This window comes from Rhincodon typus, chromosome 17 (genome assembly GCF_021869965.1).
Source record: "Rhincodon typus isolate 14 chromosome 17, sRhiTyp1.1, whole genome shotgun sequence".
Classification (NCBI taxonomy): domain Eukaryota; kingdom Metazoa; phylum Chordata; class Chondrichthyes; order Orectolobiformes; family Rhincodontidae; genus Rhincodon; species Rhincodon typus.
In genome coordinates, this window is record NC_063348.1 from 35234607 (window position 1) to 35251616 (window position 17010).

General features: G+C 40.5%; 1 protein-coding gene across 1 annotated transcript in view; it reads right to left on the reverse strand.

The window, feature by feature from the left end:
* galnt18b (UDP-N-acetyl-alpha-D-galactosamine:polypeptide N-acetylgalactosaminyltransferase 18b) overlaps positions 1-16115 on the reverse strand; it is a 236023-nt gene extending 219908 nt beyond the window's left edge. Inside the window, exon 1 of the mRNA XM_048607031.1 lies at positions 15352-16115. Within this exon, the coding sequence (XP_048462988.1) occupies positions 15352-15589 (238 nt within the window). The 5' untranslated portion in view covers positions 15590-16115. The remainder of the gene's footprint in view (positions 1-15351) is intronic.
* Positions 16116-17010: the final 895 nt, after the last annotated feature.

A 17010-nucleotide genomic window follows, 5' to 3' on the forward strand; every position in this document is an offset into this window, starting at 1 on the left:
AAAGTTGATTGAGGGTGATATTCACAGGTAAAGGGACAGCTGGAAAATGGGAAGCCTTCAAAAATGAAATAATGACAGCCCAGAAACAGTATATTCCTGATAGGGTGAAGGGCAAGATTGGTAGATGTGGGGAATGCTGGATGACGAGATAAATTGAGGTTTTAGTCAAGAATAATAATGAAGCATACGACAGGTATAGACAGCAGAGATCAAGTGAATCCCTAGAACAGTATAAAGGCAGTAGGAGTATACTTAAGGGGGAAATCAGGAGATGAGATAGCTTTGGCAAATAGGGTTAAGGAGAGTCCAAAGGGATTCAACAAATACATTAAGAACAAAAGGGTACCTAGGGAGGTAATAGGGCCCCTTAAAGATCAGCAAGGCCACCTATGTGTGGAACCGCAGGAGACGGGGGAGATTCTAAACGAGTATTTTGCATCAGTGTTTACTGTGGAGTAGCATATGGAAGATAGAGAATAAACAGTGGGGAATAAATAGTGACATCTTGAAAAATGTCCATATTACAAAGGAGGAGGTGCTGGGTGTCCTAAAATGCATAAAGGTGGATAAATCCCCAGGATCTGATCAGGTGTACCCTAGAGCTCTTTGGGAAGCGAGGGAAGTGATTGCTGGGCCCCTTACTGAGATATTTATATCATTGATAGCCACAGGTGAGGTGCCAGAAGTCTGGAGGTTGCCTAACGTGGTGCCACTATTTAAGGAAAAGCCAGGGAACTATAGACCAGTGAGCCTGACATTGGTGGTGGGTAAGTTGTTGGAGGGAATTCTGAGGGACAGAATTTACATGTATTTGGAAAGGATTGATTAGAGATAGTCAACATGGCTTTGTGCATGGAAACTGTGTCTCACTAACTTGATTGAGTTTTTGATGAAGAGAATTGATGAGGGCAGAGCAGTGGATGTGATCTATATGGACTTCAGTAAGGTGTTCAACAAGGTTTCTCACAGTAGACTGGTTAGCAAGGTTAGATCACATGGAATACAGGGAGAACTAGCTATTTGGATACAGAACTGACTCAAAGGTAGAAGACAGAATGTGGTGGTGGAGGGTTGCTCTTCAGACTGGAGGCCTGTAACCAGCGATGTGCCACAAGGATCACTGCTGAGTCCACTGCTTTTTGTCATTTATATAAATGATTTGGATATAAACATAGGAGGTATGGTTAGTAAGTTTGCAGATGACACCAAAATTGGAGGTGAAGTAGACAGCAAAGAAGGTTACCTCAGAGTACAATGGGATTTTGATCAGATGGACCAATGGACCAAGGAGTGGCAGATGGAGTTTAATTTAGGTAAATGTGAGGTGCTGAATTTTGGAAAGGCAAATCAGGGAAGGACTTATACACTTAATGGTAACGTCCTGGGGAGCATTGCTGAACAAAGAGACTAGGAGTGCAGGTTCATTGTTCCTTGAAAGTGGAGTCGCAGGTAGACAGGAGAGTGAAGAAGGTGTTTGGTATACTTGCCTTTTTCGGTCATTGCATTGAGTATAGGAGTTGGGAGGTCATGTTGCAGCTGTACAGGACATTGATTAGGCCACTTTTGGAATAATGTGTTCAGTTCTGGTCTCCCTATTATAGGGAAGATGTCATAAAGCTTGAAAGGGTTCAGAAAAGATTTACAAGCATGTTGCCAGGGTTGGAGTGTTTGGGCTGCAGGGAGAAGCTGAATAGACTGGGGCTATTTTCTCTGGAGCATTGGAGGCTGAGGAGTGACCTTATAAAGGTTTATAAAATCATGAGTGGCTTGGCTAGGGTAAATAGACACGGTCTTTTTCTCAGGGTGGAGTCTAAAACTAGAGGGCATAGGTTTAAGCTGAGAAAGAAAAGATTTAAAAGGGATCTAAGGGGCAACTTTTTCATACAGAGGGTGGTGCATATATGAAATGAATTGCCAGAGGAAGTGGTGGAGGCTGGTACAATTACAACATTTGAAAGACATCTGGATGGGTATATGAATAGGAAGGGTTTAGAGGGATATGGGCCAAATGCTGACAAATGGGACTAGATTTATTTAGGATATTGGGTAGGCATGGACAAATTGGACCAAAAGGTCTGTTTCCATGTTATATATCTCTACGACTCTATGTCTCTATGACTTTAATAGGAAGCAGGGAGATGATACTAAACCTATATAGGGCACCGATTAGACTTCAGTGGAGTACACTTGAGTGCAGTTCTGGGTGTTTTATTTTAGGAAGGACTTGAATGCATTGGAGAGAATTTGGAAGAGGTTTATGAGAATGGCTTCAAAAATGAAACATTATGGTTATGAGGATAGATTGAAGAAGTTAGGAATGTTTTCCTTGGAGAAGAGAAAACTAAGAGAGATTTGATTGAAGTTTTTCAAAATCATGAAGGTTTTGGACTAGATTGGGAGAAACAGTTTGTAATTGTAAAAGGATGATGAAGTGGAGGCCACGTTTTGAAAGTATTTTGCAAAAGAAGCACATATAAGATGATTAAAAGCTCTGGCACAGTGAGTGGTTTAGTCTGGAATGCACTGCCTGAGAGTATGGCAAAAGCAGGTTCAGTTGAGGCATTCAAGCGGGTCCTGCATAATAATTTAAATAGGAGCAATGTGCAGGGTTATTCGGAAAAGCCAAGAGATTAGCACAATGTTAGCTCAGACAAATGGCCTTCTTTTGCACTGTAACAATTTTGTGATTCTGTGATCAAGGCAATAATTGGGTAGTCCCACAGTTAATGCACAATGAGGTGGTGCATTGGGCCCAATGGTTAATACAACATATGCAATGACCTCATCTAGATTAGAAGATTAATGTAATTATTAATGACTGCCTGGCTTGTGTTTGGAAAGTCTGCAGGTCCATGGTTAAAATGTCCTGTAGCCGTGTTGTAACATCTATTGGCATAGAAACATTGGCAATCTCACCAGATACTGAATGATAACCAGTACAGTTTATAATTGACAGGATCACTATTCTATTGAGAGGATCCACTGTTATACAAACTGTAATGGCTTTAATTTACTGGAGCTGATAAAACAGAACTGAGGTCAATCAATGGATGCATTTTCCTAGTCAGGTCACAAAGGAGATACTAAACACAAGATCCCTAATGTCACATCTATTTATTCCCGGGATAAGGCTGCTAATACAACTAGGAACTTCAACAGTTACAGGGGGCATTCCTTCAATGACATGACCCCTGGGAGTGTGTCAGCACGTGCAAGGTGGTCCCCAGGAATGTGTTTGTAGTTCCTGTTAAGACAAGTTTTGAAGTTCCTGTGCTGCAGTTTTAGTTGATATTGATATGTTATAGACTTGGGATCATTCATCTGCTTGGATGAGGTGAGATGAAGTAAGGGTAGGAGGAAGCTTGTGTGGAGCATAAGCAACTGTACAGAGCAGTTGGGCCGAATGGCCTGTTTCTGTGGTGTAAATTTCTTTGTAATCCTACTATTTTAAGTTGGGTGCCAATGCCTGGTCAGAGATCAGAAGCCCCAGGACCGGCACTGGTTCGATATGTTGCACTTACTCCATGACTGAGACACACTTAATAGGAAACAGGTCATGTCAAACAAAAGGGCTGTTTAGAAGCAGGGGAGCTGCAACACCAGTACCTCATAAATCAACTGCTGACTGAAGCAGGGGCTACAATAACTTGAGCTCATGTTTAAGAATTTTTTTCTCAATCTGATTGACTTTGTTTCATACCCTTCCTTTCTATATGAAATCCCTGACCAACCATGCCCTCAAAATTTTACAGTGGCATCTGTTCCTTTATGAGTACTTGCTGCTGAAAGCACTATCAAACTATTTATGCCCTGAATAGGTTTGACAAACTTGCAAGAGTAAAAGATTAACCTTAAGGACATTGCAGCAAGTAAAATACAGGAAAACAATTCCAGGAACTTTGAAATAATTGTGTGGACACTTATTTTTTGGTGTTCAATGCTTCTAATGATCAGTAAGAAACACACTGATGATTGGGAAGCAATAGCTGTTTGACCAGGAGGTACAGAATGGAGTAGTGGAATATGACACACTAAGCCAGATCTCAAGTACCATCTCATCAGGAGATCCCCAGCTTGCATCTGGCTTCATGGACACTTGAGCAAGTCCTGAAAAAAGAAAAACCTCTCATCCTTATATCTTCAGAGAATTGGCTATGATGTCCGAGAAACAGAATTTTAATATGTACTGATCTATGTACAAAACTCGAAAGGCAGAAAAATAACTTTGAGGAATGCACAAACAATATAAAATTCTTTTTTCATAATACTAACAGTTTAAAGCATGTTGATCAAAATTCTGCTTCCTTGGTTTGCAATGGGATGAAACACTGGATTCATACAGTGACTCATTGGGGTAGCTTGTCTTGGAGACTGAAAGTTGTTGGTTCAAGTGCCACTTTCACAACTTCAGTGGTTTCGTCCTCAATGTTTCTCTCTAAATCAGTACCTAATACAGTTTATTTGATCATTTATCTCATTACTGTACCTTGGACCTTACTGTGTGAAGTGTCTGTTGCATTTCCCTCCAATACAACGGCTAACCTCAAAAACATTTAATTGGCTGTAAAACACTTTGGAACATCTAGAGGTTATGAACGAAGAGGTACAAATGCAAGTCCCTCTTTTCTTCAATTATATTTTAAATATGTTGCAAACAAGAAGGAAAGGTTTGATCAATAATGCTCTGTAACTACTGTGTCCTTTTAGTGCTTTCAGTTTATCCCTGGTTGAGATGGTGATTCCAGCCCCAGAGAGACACTCACTATTGTTGCATCTGAAAAAGTATTTGAATTAGTTTGTTGTACGAGCACACCAGCTCATTACACTTAATATGCTGCGGCTCATGATGAAAGTTGCTGCCATTATCCTCTTTAAATGTAAGAAACTATGGGGCCTGCTTCGTCTTATGTGGGGCAGGTAATTAACAAATATAATTTATTGTAATGTTAGCAACTAGTTATATGTTACATTGATAGGTAAGACATTGTTGCAGAGACTTTGAGAAGGATCAGATGTGAAATCTCACTCCACCATGATTCTAAGCTGCTCTTCCCCATAAATCCACACAGCATCATCATGGTGGGCAGTGCTAAGGACACACCTGAATATTAATCCTTTCAGACTCATTTACAACAATAATTGGATGTTTTGATTTTCAGACCCTCAAGAAAAAAACCATTAAAAAAAAACAGTACAAGAATAATGTCCAGAGGCTAATCCAAACATGTGGCCATCTAGTGTTCAGATGACAATATGCAATGACTGTTAAAGTTGGTTCATCATTTGCAATATTTGGAGATTTAAAATGGAATAGCTGATTACATTTGAAGAAGAAAAAGGATTACATTGACAGTGCTCAGTCTGGAGACAAATTTCAAGCACACACTGACAGCAGAATCACCAGCTGTTGTTTAGCTACCATTTTGGAACTGTTGGGGGTGGCCTCTCAGGGACTGGCAACAGCAGTAGCTAGAACTGTGGTACTACAGCTGGATCTGTTGTACAGCAGGGAGGGCTAAAGTGCAGGCAAGCGGTGGTAGTCAGGGACTCTATAGGGTGTTTCTGTGGCTGCAAATGAGACTCCAGGATGGTGTGTTGCCTCCATGGTGCTAGGGTCAAGGGTGTCTCTGAGTGGGCACAGGATATTCTGAATGGGGACAATGATCAGCCAGAGATTGTGGTCCAGATTGGTACCATTGACATAAGCAGAAAAAAGATGAAGTCCTAAAAAAGGAATGTAGGGAGTTAGGCAGCAAGTTAAAAAGCAGGACCTCTAAGTTTGTAATCTTGGGATTACTCCCTATGCCAGTGAGGCCAGAAATAGAAAGATAGCAGCTGAATATGTGGCTAAAGAGCTGATGTAAGAGGGAGGGATTCAGATATCTGGATTATTGGGATCTCTTCCAGGGCAGGTGGGACCTATATTAAAAGAATGGGCAGTACCTAAACTGGAGGGGCACCAATATCCTGGTAGGGATGTTTGTTAGGGAAGAATTAAACAATCTGGCAGGGGGCTGGGAACCAGGGCAGCAGGTCAGCATGTGAGGGGATGGAAGAGGTTAATAGGATGAACAAGCAGGACTAGTTTAATGAACATGGTGGGACCAGAAAAAATGTATTGAGTAAGCCAAGAGGGAGAAATAATAAAAAAATGCTGAAGGACAGCATAGCGTGTGCAGCCAAAATGAAAGTTCTTTACTTAAATGCACAGAGTTTAAGGAGCAAATTGAATGAACTGCAGACACAGATTTAAATTGGAAACTATGATATAGTAGCCCTTTCAGAGACATGGCTGCAGGATAGTCAGGACAATGAACTAAACATACAGGTTAAAAGGTTTACAAGAGGGATATAGAAAACGGCAGAGGGGTAGAGGAGCATTACTGATTATGGCAAGGGAGGATGTAATGAGGGCAAAGCACCCAGTGGAGACCTTGTGAGGAACTGAGGAACCGTAAAGGAACTAAAACCATAATAAGTTTATCATATAGACCACCTGGTAGCAGCTCAGAAGTGCTAGATTGTATAAATGATGAAATTAGGCAACTATGTAGCAAAGGCAGAGTAGTATTAGTGGGGGATTTTAATCTTAACATAAACTGGGAGAGACAGAAAAGCATCTACCAGAAAGGTTGTGAATTCCTAGAGTGTGTTGATGTAGTTTACTACGGCAATATGTCTCGGATGCTACATGACACCAGGTTATAGCCCAACAGGTTTATTTGAAATCACACAAGCTTTCAGAGCACAGCCCAATTGTCAGGTGCAGTGAGAGAGAAGAGCACACAGACATAGAGTTTATAGGCTGCGAGATGAAGGGCAGAGAGATCAAAAGATCATATAAATGGTATGAGTGGAGTGTCAGATAATAAGTCTCTGCAGGCGACCAAGAATGTTAGACGGTGAGTAAAGTGTCAACAGCTGAATAACCAGCGAAGGGATGACCTATAATCTGATTAAATGAGGCAGAGAGATGATTGCAAAAAATTAAAAATAAGGTGGTGCTGGAGACAAACCAAATGACTGGAATAACATGATAGGTGTAACAGTTGCATGCTGAGGGTCTACCCAAAGTCACAAGTAATTCAAAACTGTACAAACTAATTAAGGTAGAGAAATCACAACAATTTATCAAGGCGATGGTGTCAAAACAGGACTGTAAGGAAGATTTTACAGATATAGAACAGTGTGATGGGGTCACATGTAGCACGACATGACCCCAAGATCACGGTTGAGGCCATCTTCATGGATATGGAACTTGACTATCAGTCCCTGCTCAGCGATTCTGTGTTGTGCATCTCAAAGGCCACCTTGGAGGACACTTACCCGAAGATCGGAGGCTGAATATTCTTGACCGCTGAAGCGTTCCCCGACTGGGAGGGACCATTCCTGTCTGGTGATTGTTGCCTTAACTGGGAGAGACAGAAAAGCATCTACCAGAAAAGAATTCCTAGAGTGTATTACCTTATTACCTTTAATTACCTTAATTATGTTTGTACAGTTTTGAATTACTTATTATTTTGGTTAAACCCTTGGCATGTGACTCTTATGCCAGTCATTTGGTTTGTCTCCAGCACCACCTTATTTTTAACTTTATGTCATTCTATTGTAAATAACCTTTCAGAAACAAAAATGGCCTGGATTTTTCACTGGCCAGACCATCGTTTTTCCAGCACAGATAACAGTTGCATGTGGAAACCCTGCAGAATTCCCATCCCAGCACACCCCGAAGGAATTGCCCAGGATATTGAACATTCCACTAGGTGATTTCTCTATGCCTGGAACCCTCTGAAAGTTTCCATTTAAATCAGAGACTTTAGAGGGTGCCAACTAAAGTAAATAAAATAGTTACTCAGCAAAAGTTAGATGTTAAATACATGGTGTAATGCCTGAGTGACTAATAACTATTAACACTACCCTGAGGAACTCCTGCAGAGATGTCATGGAGCTGAGATGATTGATCCATAACAAACATAACCATCGTCTTTTGTGCTAAGTATGACTCAGACCAGAAGAAAGTTTTTCCTCTGATTCCCATTGATGGTAGTTTTGCTAGGGTTTCTTGATGGCAGAATGGGTCAAATGTGACCTTCATATCAAGAGCAGTCACTCGCAATTCCCCTCTGGGGATCATGAGACATTAGTTACAGCATTAATGCACCAAGACCACATTGAATGTCCACCACATGCTTAAGTACAACGTTAGAGGTCTTTAATTCCAGATTAAAACTGGTAATTAAATGTATTTATGAATAAGGTAGCACAGAAGCAGAGAAATATTGTACTTTATCAATAGCACAATTTCTTGGGAAATTATAAAAGATGAAATTAATCCACAAGAGATCATTCAATCTTTTACACTCTAATGGACTGCAAGACATTTGGAAGAAGTAGTCTTTCAAAATTTTTACTTAATTTCTTCAGTGAAGAAACTTCACAAGAGTCCACATATCAATTCCACAAACTATAACAAGAGCTAAAACTCCAAACATGAAAAATTGAATCATAACATATGTTCATCATCCACTTTTTAAAAAATTACAGTTACTCAGACAATCTAAAGAGAATACAAATTTCCTCTTCTTTGCCACAAGATTTATTTTAGTTCTCAAGCCAGCATAAAATAATGCCTCATCGAATGTACTTGCAGAAGCAGAAAAATGCTTTTATTCTCTTTGAAACAATTCACGTGCAAAGGCTAATTTAAGTACACGTGAACACAAAAGTGTGAGCATGTGCGTGCACACACACATCTATTTGCATAGATACTTGCATGTTCTGTGTGTACACAACTGCTTTCACACACATGTAGAATGCATGTTCTAGGGTAGAAACTAAATCATAGGTTACTCTGAATGATGTAATTAGTACTGCACAGCAAACCATATTCTGGGTATTTGGGCGTACAGAACTCAGGAGTCTAAAACCTTCAAGTCTGCATATCAAGCAGGAAACCTGCAGGCAATGTTGGTACAGGGTTGATTCCATGCTGCATTCCAAATACTTAAACTGTTCCTGCATTATTCTTGCAGATGGTCTGGTTGCATTTAAAGGTCACATAAGGACTGTCTGGTCACATACCTTGGGGATATATTGTAAAAATGGAACACAGTGATAACATTCCACCTCTAGCACACAAAAATACTATTTTTACTGCGTGACAAGAGACTTGACAAGGGATGCTAACATGTAACGCTAGACTTTTTAGGAGTTGCTGTTATTGTGTTTAGCAATTGTAAATGAAATAACTAGGGATAATAAGTTTTTAGTGTTAGAGAGAAATCAGTAAAGGTCATACAGCTCTCAGATTTGGACTACAAAGGCTGGTGATAGATGATGCTTTGTAAAATATTTCTACTGTTGGCACTTTGCCATCTGATTATAGTTAATGAAATATAATCACTATCATACATAAAATTAGAAATCTAATGTGGAGTGATTTAACTGCCCACGCTCCAACACATTAGCATGATTAAATTTTAAAATCTTAATCTGCAGAAGTCACAAAAAGGCTATCTAGAACTACAGCAGACGATGATGTGCATAATTGCTGGAAGACTTCTGCTTGTGCACCAAAGATTCTCACAAAGCATTATCACATTGGAAATCTGACTTACAAACCTCTGCTGACAGACTTTGACCTCTTAAATCAGTGCGCCAGTGGAATTATACAGCCAGTGCTTGGTTCCAGCATCTCCACGTCATTGTGTTTTCAACATCCATTCACCCAACACCGCCCCCCACCCCCCTCCTCACCCAATTCCCTCCCCAGTGTCCAGGAATTGACTATACCTCACTTCTTATTCAACACGATGGATAGCAATTAAACCCACACACAAACCCAGCAGGCAGACACAGCTGAGTGTATTTCCCATTCAATTCATTATTTTCTTTAAGAGAGTGAAACTCAAGCTGGTGTCTACTTTCAGTTCTCTTCTATCTGCTTGTTCTAACCCATTTACTGTACAGAACAGATACAATTTCATTGCCCTATTGGAATGCAGTCAGTAATCAAAATTGTAATCTGTGCATCACTAGCAAACAAATTAACATCTTAATACAATTTCTAGGCAGCAATGTAAAGTGTCTTAAATTCCATGTGCAGGTAAGTGTGATATAACAATTGTAATCATGATTGAAACTGTTTTATGTGACATTCAAAAGCTAATCTATTATTCAGAACAGGTTGTTGAGAGCTCTAAGTTTTCTTCATTAGCTTACACTCTACACAATATTTATCAGGAATGCTGAAATAATCCATCACAAATTAATTTTATATATCATTCAAAAATTCTCAAAATACCAAAAAGCAAAGACTAAATCCTATGAATTAAAATTGTGGCATTGATAATATCCACTGTGATTTGTACCTGGGCGCTGATAACTGTCTAAATGTAACTTGCTTAACTCTTCTCTCCTTGTACTGGTGGCTATGCCCTTGATACAAAATATGTTGAGCTGCAGCTAATCAAGAACGTGATGAATGAATCCCATGGATTCTTTTTTGGGTTTTGAATAAAGGGCTGTGAAATAACTCCACAGAGGCCAGTCTCCCATCACCAAGTGACCCTTTAATTTACGCATGGAGAGTCCTTGACACTGATCCAGCTCCCTCAAAGCCAGCTGTCAGAGCGAGCAGAATATCTGACACTCTTGTTTATATCAGTCAGACAGGGCTCTCTGACTGGGCCAGATCAACAGCCCCAATCATATTCTATGAAGTCCACCTGGCTGATCTCATTATAATCACTGCATGCATGAGAAACTGCCAATCCCCTGAGGAATAGGTTCCTGCATGAGCCAATTTGGAGGTGAGAATAAGACTATCTGTGACAAATAAAGGTAATTCAAAGCTTTTTCTGTTTTGGGACCCTGCAGCTTTCTGGACTCAATATTGAGTTCAACAACTTTAGGGCTTGAGCTTTCCCATGTCCTTACCCCAACCCCAGTCTGCTATTACACACAACCCATTAATAGCTATTCAGCCTCCTCGCCAGATCGTTATCCATTCCTTTATCTGTCCAACAAAACAGAAGTTGCTGAAAAAGCTCAGCAGATCTGGCAGCATCTGTGAAGAAAAATTAGAGTTAACGTTAACTCTGATTTTTTTCTTCACAGACGCTGCCAGAGCTTTTCTAGCAACTTCTGCTTTTGTTCCTGATTTACAGCATCCGCAGTTTTCAGTCTTTATCTGTCCAACTGTTCTCTCTTTTTGGGCTCTATCCCCACCTATCGTTTACTCCTTACCCACTTCCCCCACCCTTTCTTCTGCATATAAACCAACATTTTCCTAGCTACTGTCAGTTCTGACGAAAGGTCGCTCAACGCGAAATGTTAACTCTCATTTCTGTCCACAGATCTGCCAGTGCCAGACCTGCTGAGCTTTTCCAGCAATTTCTGTTTTTGATGGAGAAGCTGCATGGTCAGACTGCACCATGCAGCTAAAATGCTGACGTATGTTCTTTTTGTATATTATGTCCTTTCATAACTCCCAAGGGTCACACAATCTTTCACCTTTTGGCAGTGCGTGTAGCTGCCCTGACCCTTAGTCTCAATATTTATAGTCAGCCATGTTATACTTAAGAAAGCCAGGTGAAAGAGTGTCTAATCATTAACCCTTTAAATGACAAAGACACACAAGCAAACATGCGCTTCCAAACCCAGCAACTACAGTTTCAGATGTAATGTACTGTGTATGCTGGAATTTTGAAATAAATGTGAATGAAGGAAATTCATTAAATGGGATATGACAAATAAACAGGCAAATAAATATGATTAGAGCTATTTGCTCATGAAGACAGCAAAGGTCAACATGGCCTAACTGACTGATTTCCCTGTTGTAGCTTCCATGCATAGCTATTAAAAAATGTGTTTTCATGATAAAATAACTGAGGACTGTTCAAGAAGCAGGGAAAGAAACTTTCCCAGTGCCCTTAGTCAACAAAGACAACTAGATTTTCTTTGACTTAAAAATAATTCATTGTAGATATGCATGGAGATGCTTGTGAGAAAGATGATGAAAAACATGAGAAATTCTGAGTTTGTGACTCAAGGGTAGCAGTCTCACCAGACGGTACGATTATCATGTTTGAAGTCCCAATTTAGAGTTGAAGCATAAAATTTCAGCTGTCATTCCAGCATAATACTGAGGGAGTGTTGCGCTATCAGAAGTACCATCTTTCAGACAAAACATGGAACTTGTAAATGTTGGTGTTCAGTAGGACTTGGATGTACTCAAATAACAAACAGACAACATTTACTGTCCATCTAAAGCAAGCAATTAGGAACTCAAATCTTGTTGTTCTATGTTGGAATGGGATTAGAATACAAGAAAATGTATTGCTACAGTTGTACGGACTTGTTGAGTCCACATGTGGAATGGTGTGCAATGTTTTTGTCTCTATATTGAAGGAATAGTGTCTTTGTATGTGGTAAGTACAGTGAAGGTTCACTTGATTGCTCCCTGGATAGAGCTTTCCAAAGATGAGAGGCTGAGGAAATTGTATTTGTGCTCTGTTGATACAGAAGAATGAGATGTTATCTTATTGAAATATATAAAATTCTGAAAGGACTTGATAGAGTAGACACCAAGGTGTTGTTTTCTCTAGCTGAGTGATTTAGAACATGGAAGTTGATCATTTAGGACTGACATAAGCAGAAATCTCTTCAGCTATTTACTAGTACAGAACTTAATGCTGAAAAGAGAGAAATCTTTCTGAAGATTTTCTTCTTGATGACACAGGAATAAACACGAGAACATCAAATTTTAAGCAATAGCAACAATTTATAGTGCACAAGAGAAGGGTGCTGACAGATTAGTAAGTTGTCTTTCATTGCCCAAGTTGTTGACAACGAAGAAAGCAATGGAAACATCGGTTCCCCAAGCTCCCTGGCAGGTTGTGCATCCTAAATCAAACAGCATGATCTTTTGATTATTTGTAATAGATAGAGTAAAGAGCTTACCTCATCAGTCAGTGTTTGCAAATCCAAAACAAAGGATCTACTGTTAGATACAGTTCTCTAACTAGTCAGCACTAACCAAATAATCTTGAGTGTGCTGGTGACACACTAACAAGCAGTTTAAAATTATCAGTCAAGCTTGTAATGTGGCTCATTTACATTTGCAACAAGTTACATATATTCATATGGAGGGGCCCATTCTCCACAAAAGAAAAGGAATGTATTGAAGCCTTGCATCTTTTCTGAATCACTTGTGTGTCTATAGTTCCCATTGCTTTTTCATAGCAGTGCCACAATCAATGATAACTCGCCAACTAATCAGCAACCGTTTTCTCCTGGAGTGTAAATTGCTGTAATCATTTGAAGTGTGAGATTCTTGAATTTGTTCTGATCATTGCGGGATGAAAATCTTTGGCAACATAAATCCCTATCGGCAATATTCAAATTGAATAACACTTTTTAAAAAGGGCACAGACACAGTGGAAAGGAAAGTTGGACTCTCTTAATTTATCTTTATTTCTTATCTCATTTTAAGTTAATGTGAATGGCGCCATGTACTTACAGCAAACGTACACACTTTTCACAGTATTTTTACATTGAATACATGTGACAATAAATGATTCATGTAAAGACTGAATTACACAGAAGTGAGTCATGGTCTCAGAATAGGACAATGACTATAAAGATAAGCTTGCCACAGTCTTCCTCTCTCATTAACAGGAGAGAGACAATTGGTGCCAGTTTAACCTGAGGGTCACTATGTCCTCAGGTGAGGATGAAAAGCAGAGTCCTTCATGGTAACCTTAGCCAGTGTAGGAATTGAACTTGAACTGTTGATGTTACTGTGTCACAAACCAGACATCTAGCCAACTGATCTAACCAATTTCCTAACAGACTTTTATGAGGAGAATTTCAGTCACATCAAAAATTGCATGTAGTTGTGTTTTATTACTTCAAAGAACTATGGATGGTGAGTCATTGAATGTCTTCAAGATTGAGATCAATACATATTTGGACAGTAAAGGAATTGAGAAGCATGAGGATAGGACAGGAAATTATAGTTGAAATCGAAGATTGGCCATGATATTGAATAGGAGATCCAATTTGCTGGACTATATTGTCTGCTCCAACTCCTAATTCTTAAACATAGAGCTAGGTCTGGCAGTGATAAAAATTGATTAAACTCTATCACCAAATATTTCATACCAAGAGTGAACTATAATATTGAAACCTTTGGAACTTCTTGGTTTGGGATGAATAATTTACAGAGTCTGTTGATCTGTTTAAAGAGCAACAGTAATGCTTCTCCGCCACACCATGAAAGGACTATCTATTTTTTCCTGTAGGCTCCTTCCATCAAAGCAAACTTGTGATCAGTTTACTCATAGAGACAGTTCAGATACCATTTACAAAGAAACCTGGGCAGTGCATTCAGACAGATATAGTTTGCAACCTTGCTTTTCAAAGCCTTGGGTTTTGTGCATGTTTCAATGATTGGATTATATTTAATTTGGACTGCCTCAATTGAAACCTGCTGTTGGCTAGAACCACAATTTCTGACCTGGGCAATATCCCAGGGTCACTCATTCATTGTCAATTTCCACTGTCTAAGTCGGATTTTATCAGTTCTATCCAGTGTTCTTCATCACAGATAACACTTTGATCACAGGTGGGACTGGCACCTCAAAAACCCACAAACCACAGGAGGGAGGGGAGCAAAGGAGTCAATAAACTGTTTGCATTTAATGCTTGCCCATTTTACAACTAGGAAAAATTATCAAGTTTGGGAGAACAAACAAACTTTTGGAATCCATATATCAATTGTCAGGACGGCCAAAGACTGGGACCAGGGAGTATTGGAAGAAAAGGCTAATGTGGCACTAAAGAGACAGACTGATGGGGCATTAGGAGGATAATCTGATGGAGCTCCAGAGGGACAGACTGATGGGGCATTGGGGGAATAGACTGATATGGCATTAGGGAAATTGACTAGGGCATTAAGAAGTCAGACAGGTAGTGCTTTAGGGAGAGAGACAGATGGGGCTTATAGGGGACAGAATCTGGGCATTGGGGCAAACAGATAGTGCTTTAGGGAGACAGACAGATGGGACTTTATGGGGAAGGACAGATGGGGAATTGGAGAGACCTGCTGATGGACATTAGAGGACAGACTGATGCAGAATAAACTGGTCCCAGAATTAAAAACACAACCTGGGTTATTAAGAAATGGTCAGGGGCCAGGGGTTTTTCATTAACATGAGACTTTCAGAATTGAATCAGGCTCGTCTAGGCATCTAGGTTAAAGAACGGGGTAGGATGAGAGAGTGGGAATGTGGAGAAAGGGAAGTTGCAGGTCACAGACTCTGCAGAGTGGATGGAGTTAAATCTTACCTTGTAGGTGTTGATTTACAACGTTCTCCAGTCGATCTAACCTTTCCCTCAGCCTCTGGTTCTCCCTCTTGTCCTCCTCCAGTTTCAGTTCAGGTAAAGGCGGCTGCACTTTGATGAATCCGCTGCCCTGGTAGTTGGTCATCCAGCCGACATAGATGAGGCACAGCAGATTGCTGACTCCGCTCAGGATCACACAAGTGGAGACCAAAGTTTTAGTTTTCCTGCCACAGTAACCCATGTTTGCAACACTACGGAGATGGGGCGACCTCTTTCTCTCTCCAGTCTCCTGGAATTTCTCAGGTCAATTTCCGCAGCCAGGAAATTCCCAATCAGCTGGAAACTGACGAGGGGACATCCTTCCAGACCCAGATTGTTTACATTCTGCTGTAAATGTGGATCAACCCAACTCCTGCAGCGGCTTTTATTGTCGGACTGCGAGTTCGGGGGTTCGGTTCCAGAGAGACTCAGTCTCTCTCTCGCCTTGTCTATCTCCCGCCTCCTTCCCCAATGCCTCTCGGAGATTAATCCGGAGGAGAGCAAGGTAGACCGGCTTGCAGGCTCCTGATTGCCGGGGAGCAGGCTCCCTCTGTTTCACACCCAGGTTTGAGGGTGGGTTTGGGATCCCGGCGATTTGGGGTGGAGATCCTGGGTTGGGGGGTTGGGATGTGGGCTTCCCCAGGCGGTAGCTCTCGGTCTGCAAAAGGGAGAGAGTTTAATCTGGGGAGAGAGGCTGAGGACCCAACTCTAACACTGTCTCCCGCTGCCTCTAGGCTCTCCGGCTGTTTAACTGGCTCCATCTGCGGGTTGAATGGACCATTTACTCGGGGTAGCAGAGCCCACTCCACACACACATCCATTTGAACACAAGAGTGCTGTGAATGACGGTCAGGGTGATGGGTGTGGGGGTGAGGTTGCTCGGGAGCTGTAAACAGGGCATGAATCACTTGAGCATTGAGCAATACTGAGGAAGATCTCCTCTATGAACATCTTTAAATTTGTGCCTATTATGTGGCCGGTTTTAATGCTTTCCGTTACGTGTCCATAAGTTAAAATTCACTCAGTGTTGATGTTAACCATGTCATGTCATTGCAGAAGCCCAGTGTATCCAGAGCTCATCCTTAGAGCCCACAGTTTATTCTTCACACCATATTTGACTCTGTTAATAAGTCAGTTTAATACATTTAGGATGAGTTTGCCCTCCTAGTGAAGTGACAACAATGCTCATCAGTATTTTACATATTCCAACAACCATGTTGTCCTTCCTTTGAATTCACTGCAGCAAAATATCCTTTAGATACGTCCGGATATTCAGTATAATATGAAATAAAGAAATGCAGATGTTGGTCTAAAATCTTCATCAGAACTGATGAAGAGTCACTGGACTTGAAATGTTTGCTCTGCTTTCTTCCCACAAATGATGCCAAGCGAGCTGAGTTTCACCAGCAATTTCTGTTTTTGTTCCAGATCTTCAGTGCTGCGTTTATATAGACTCCAGCCTCTTCCTCTTCTGTGCACTACAGTTTCCATCTAAACCAACAAGTGGAGATTTAATACAGTGTGAACTATTGGACAAAGAACTGGAGAAGGGACAAGAATATGGCAAAAATATAATCAGATTATCAACACATATTTATATATCACTTTGATGAAACATCCCAA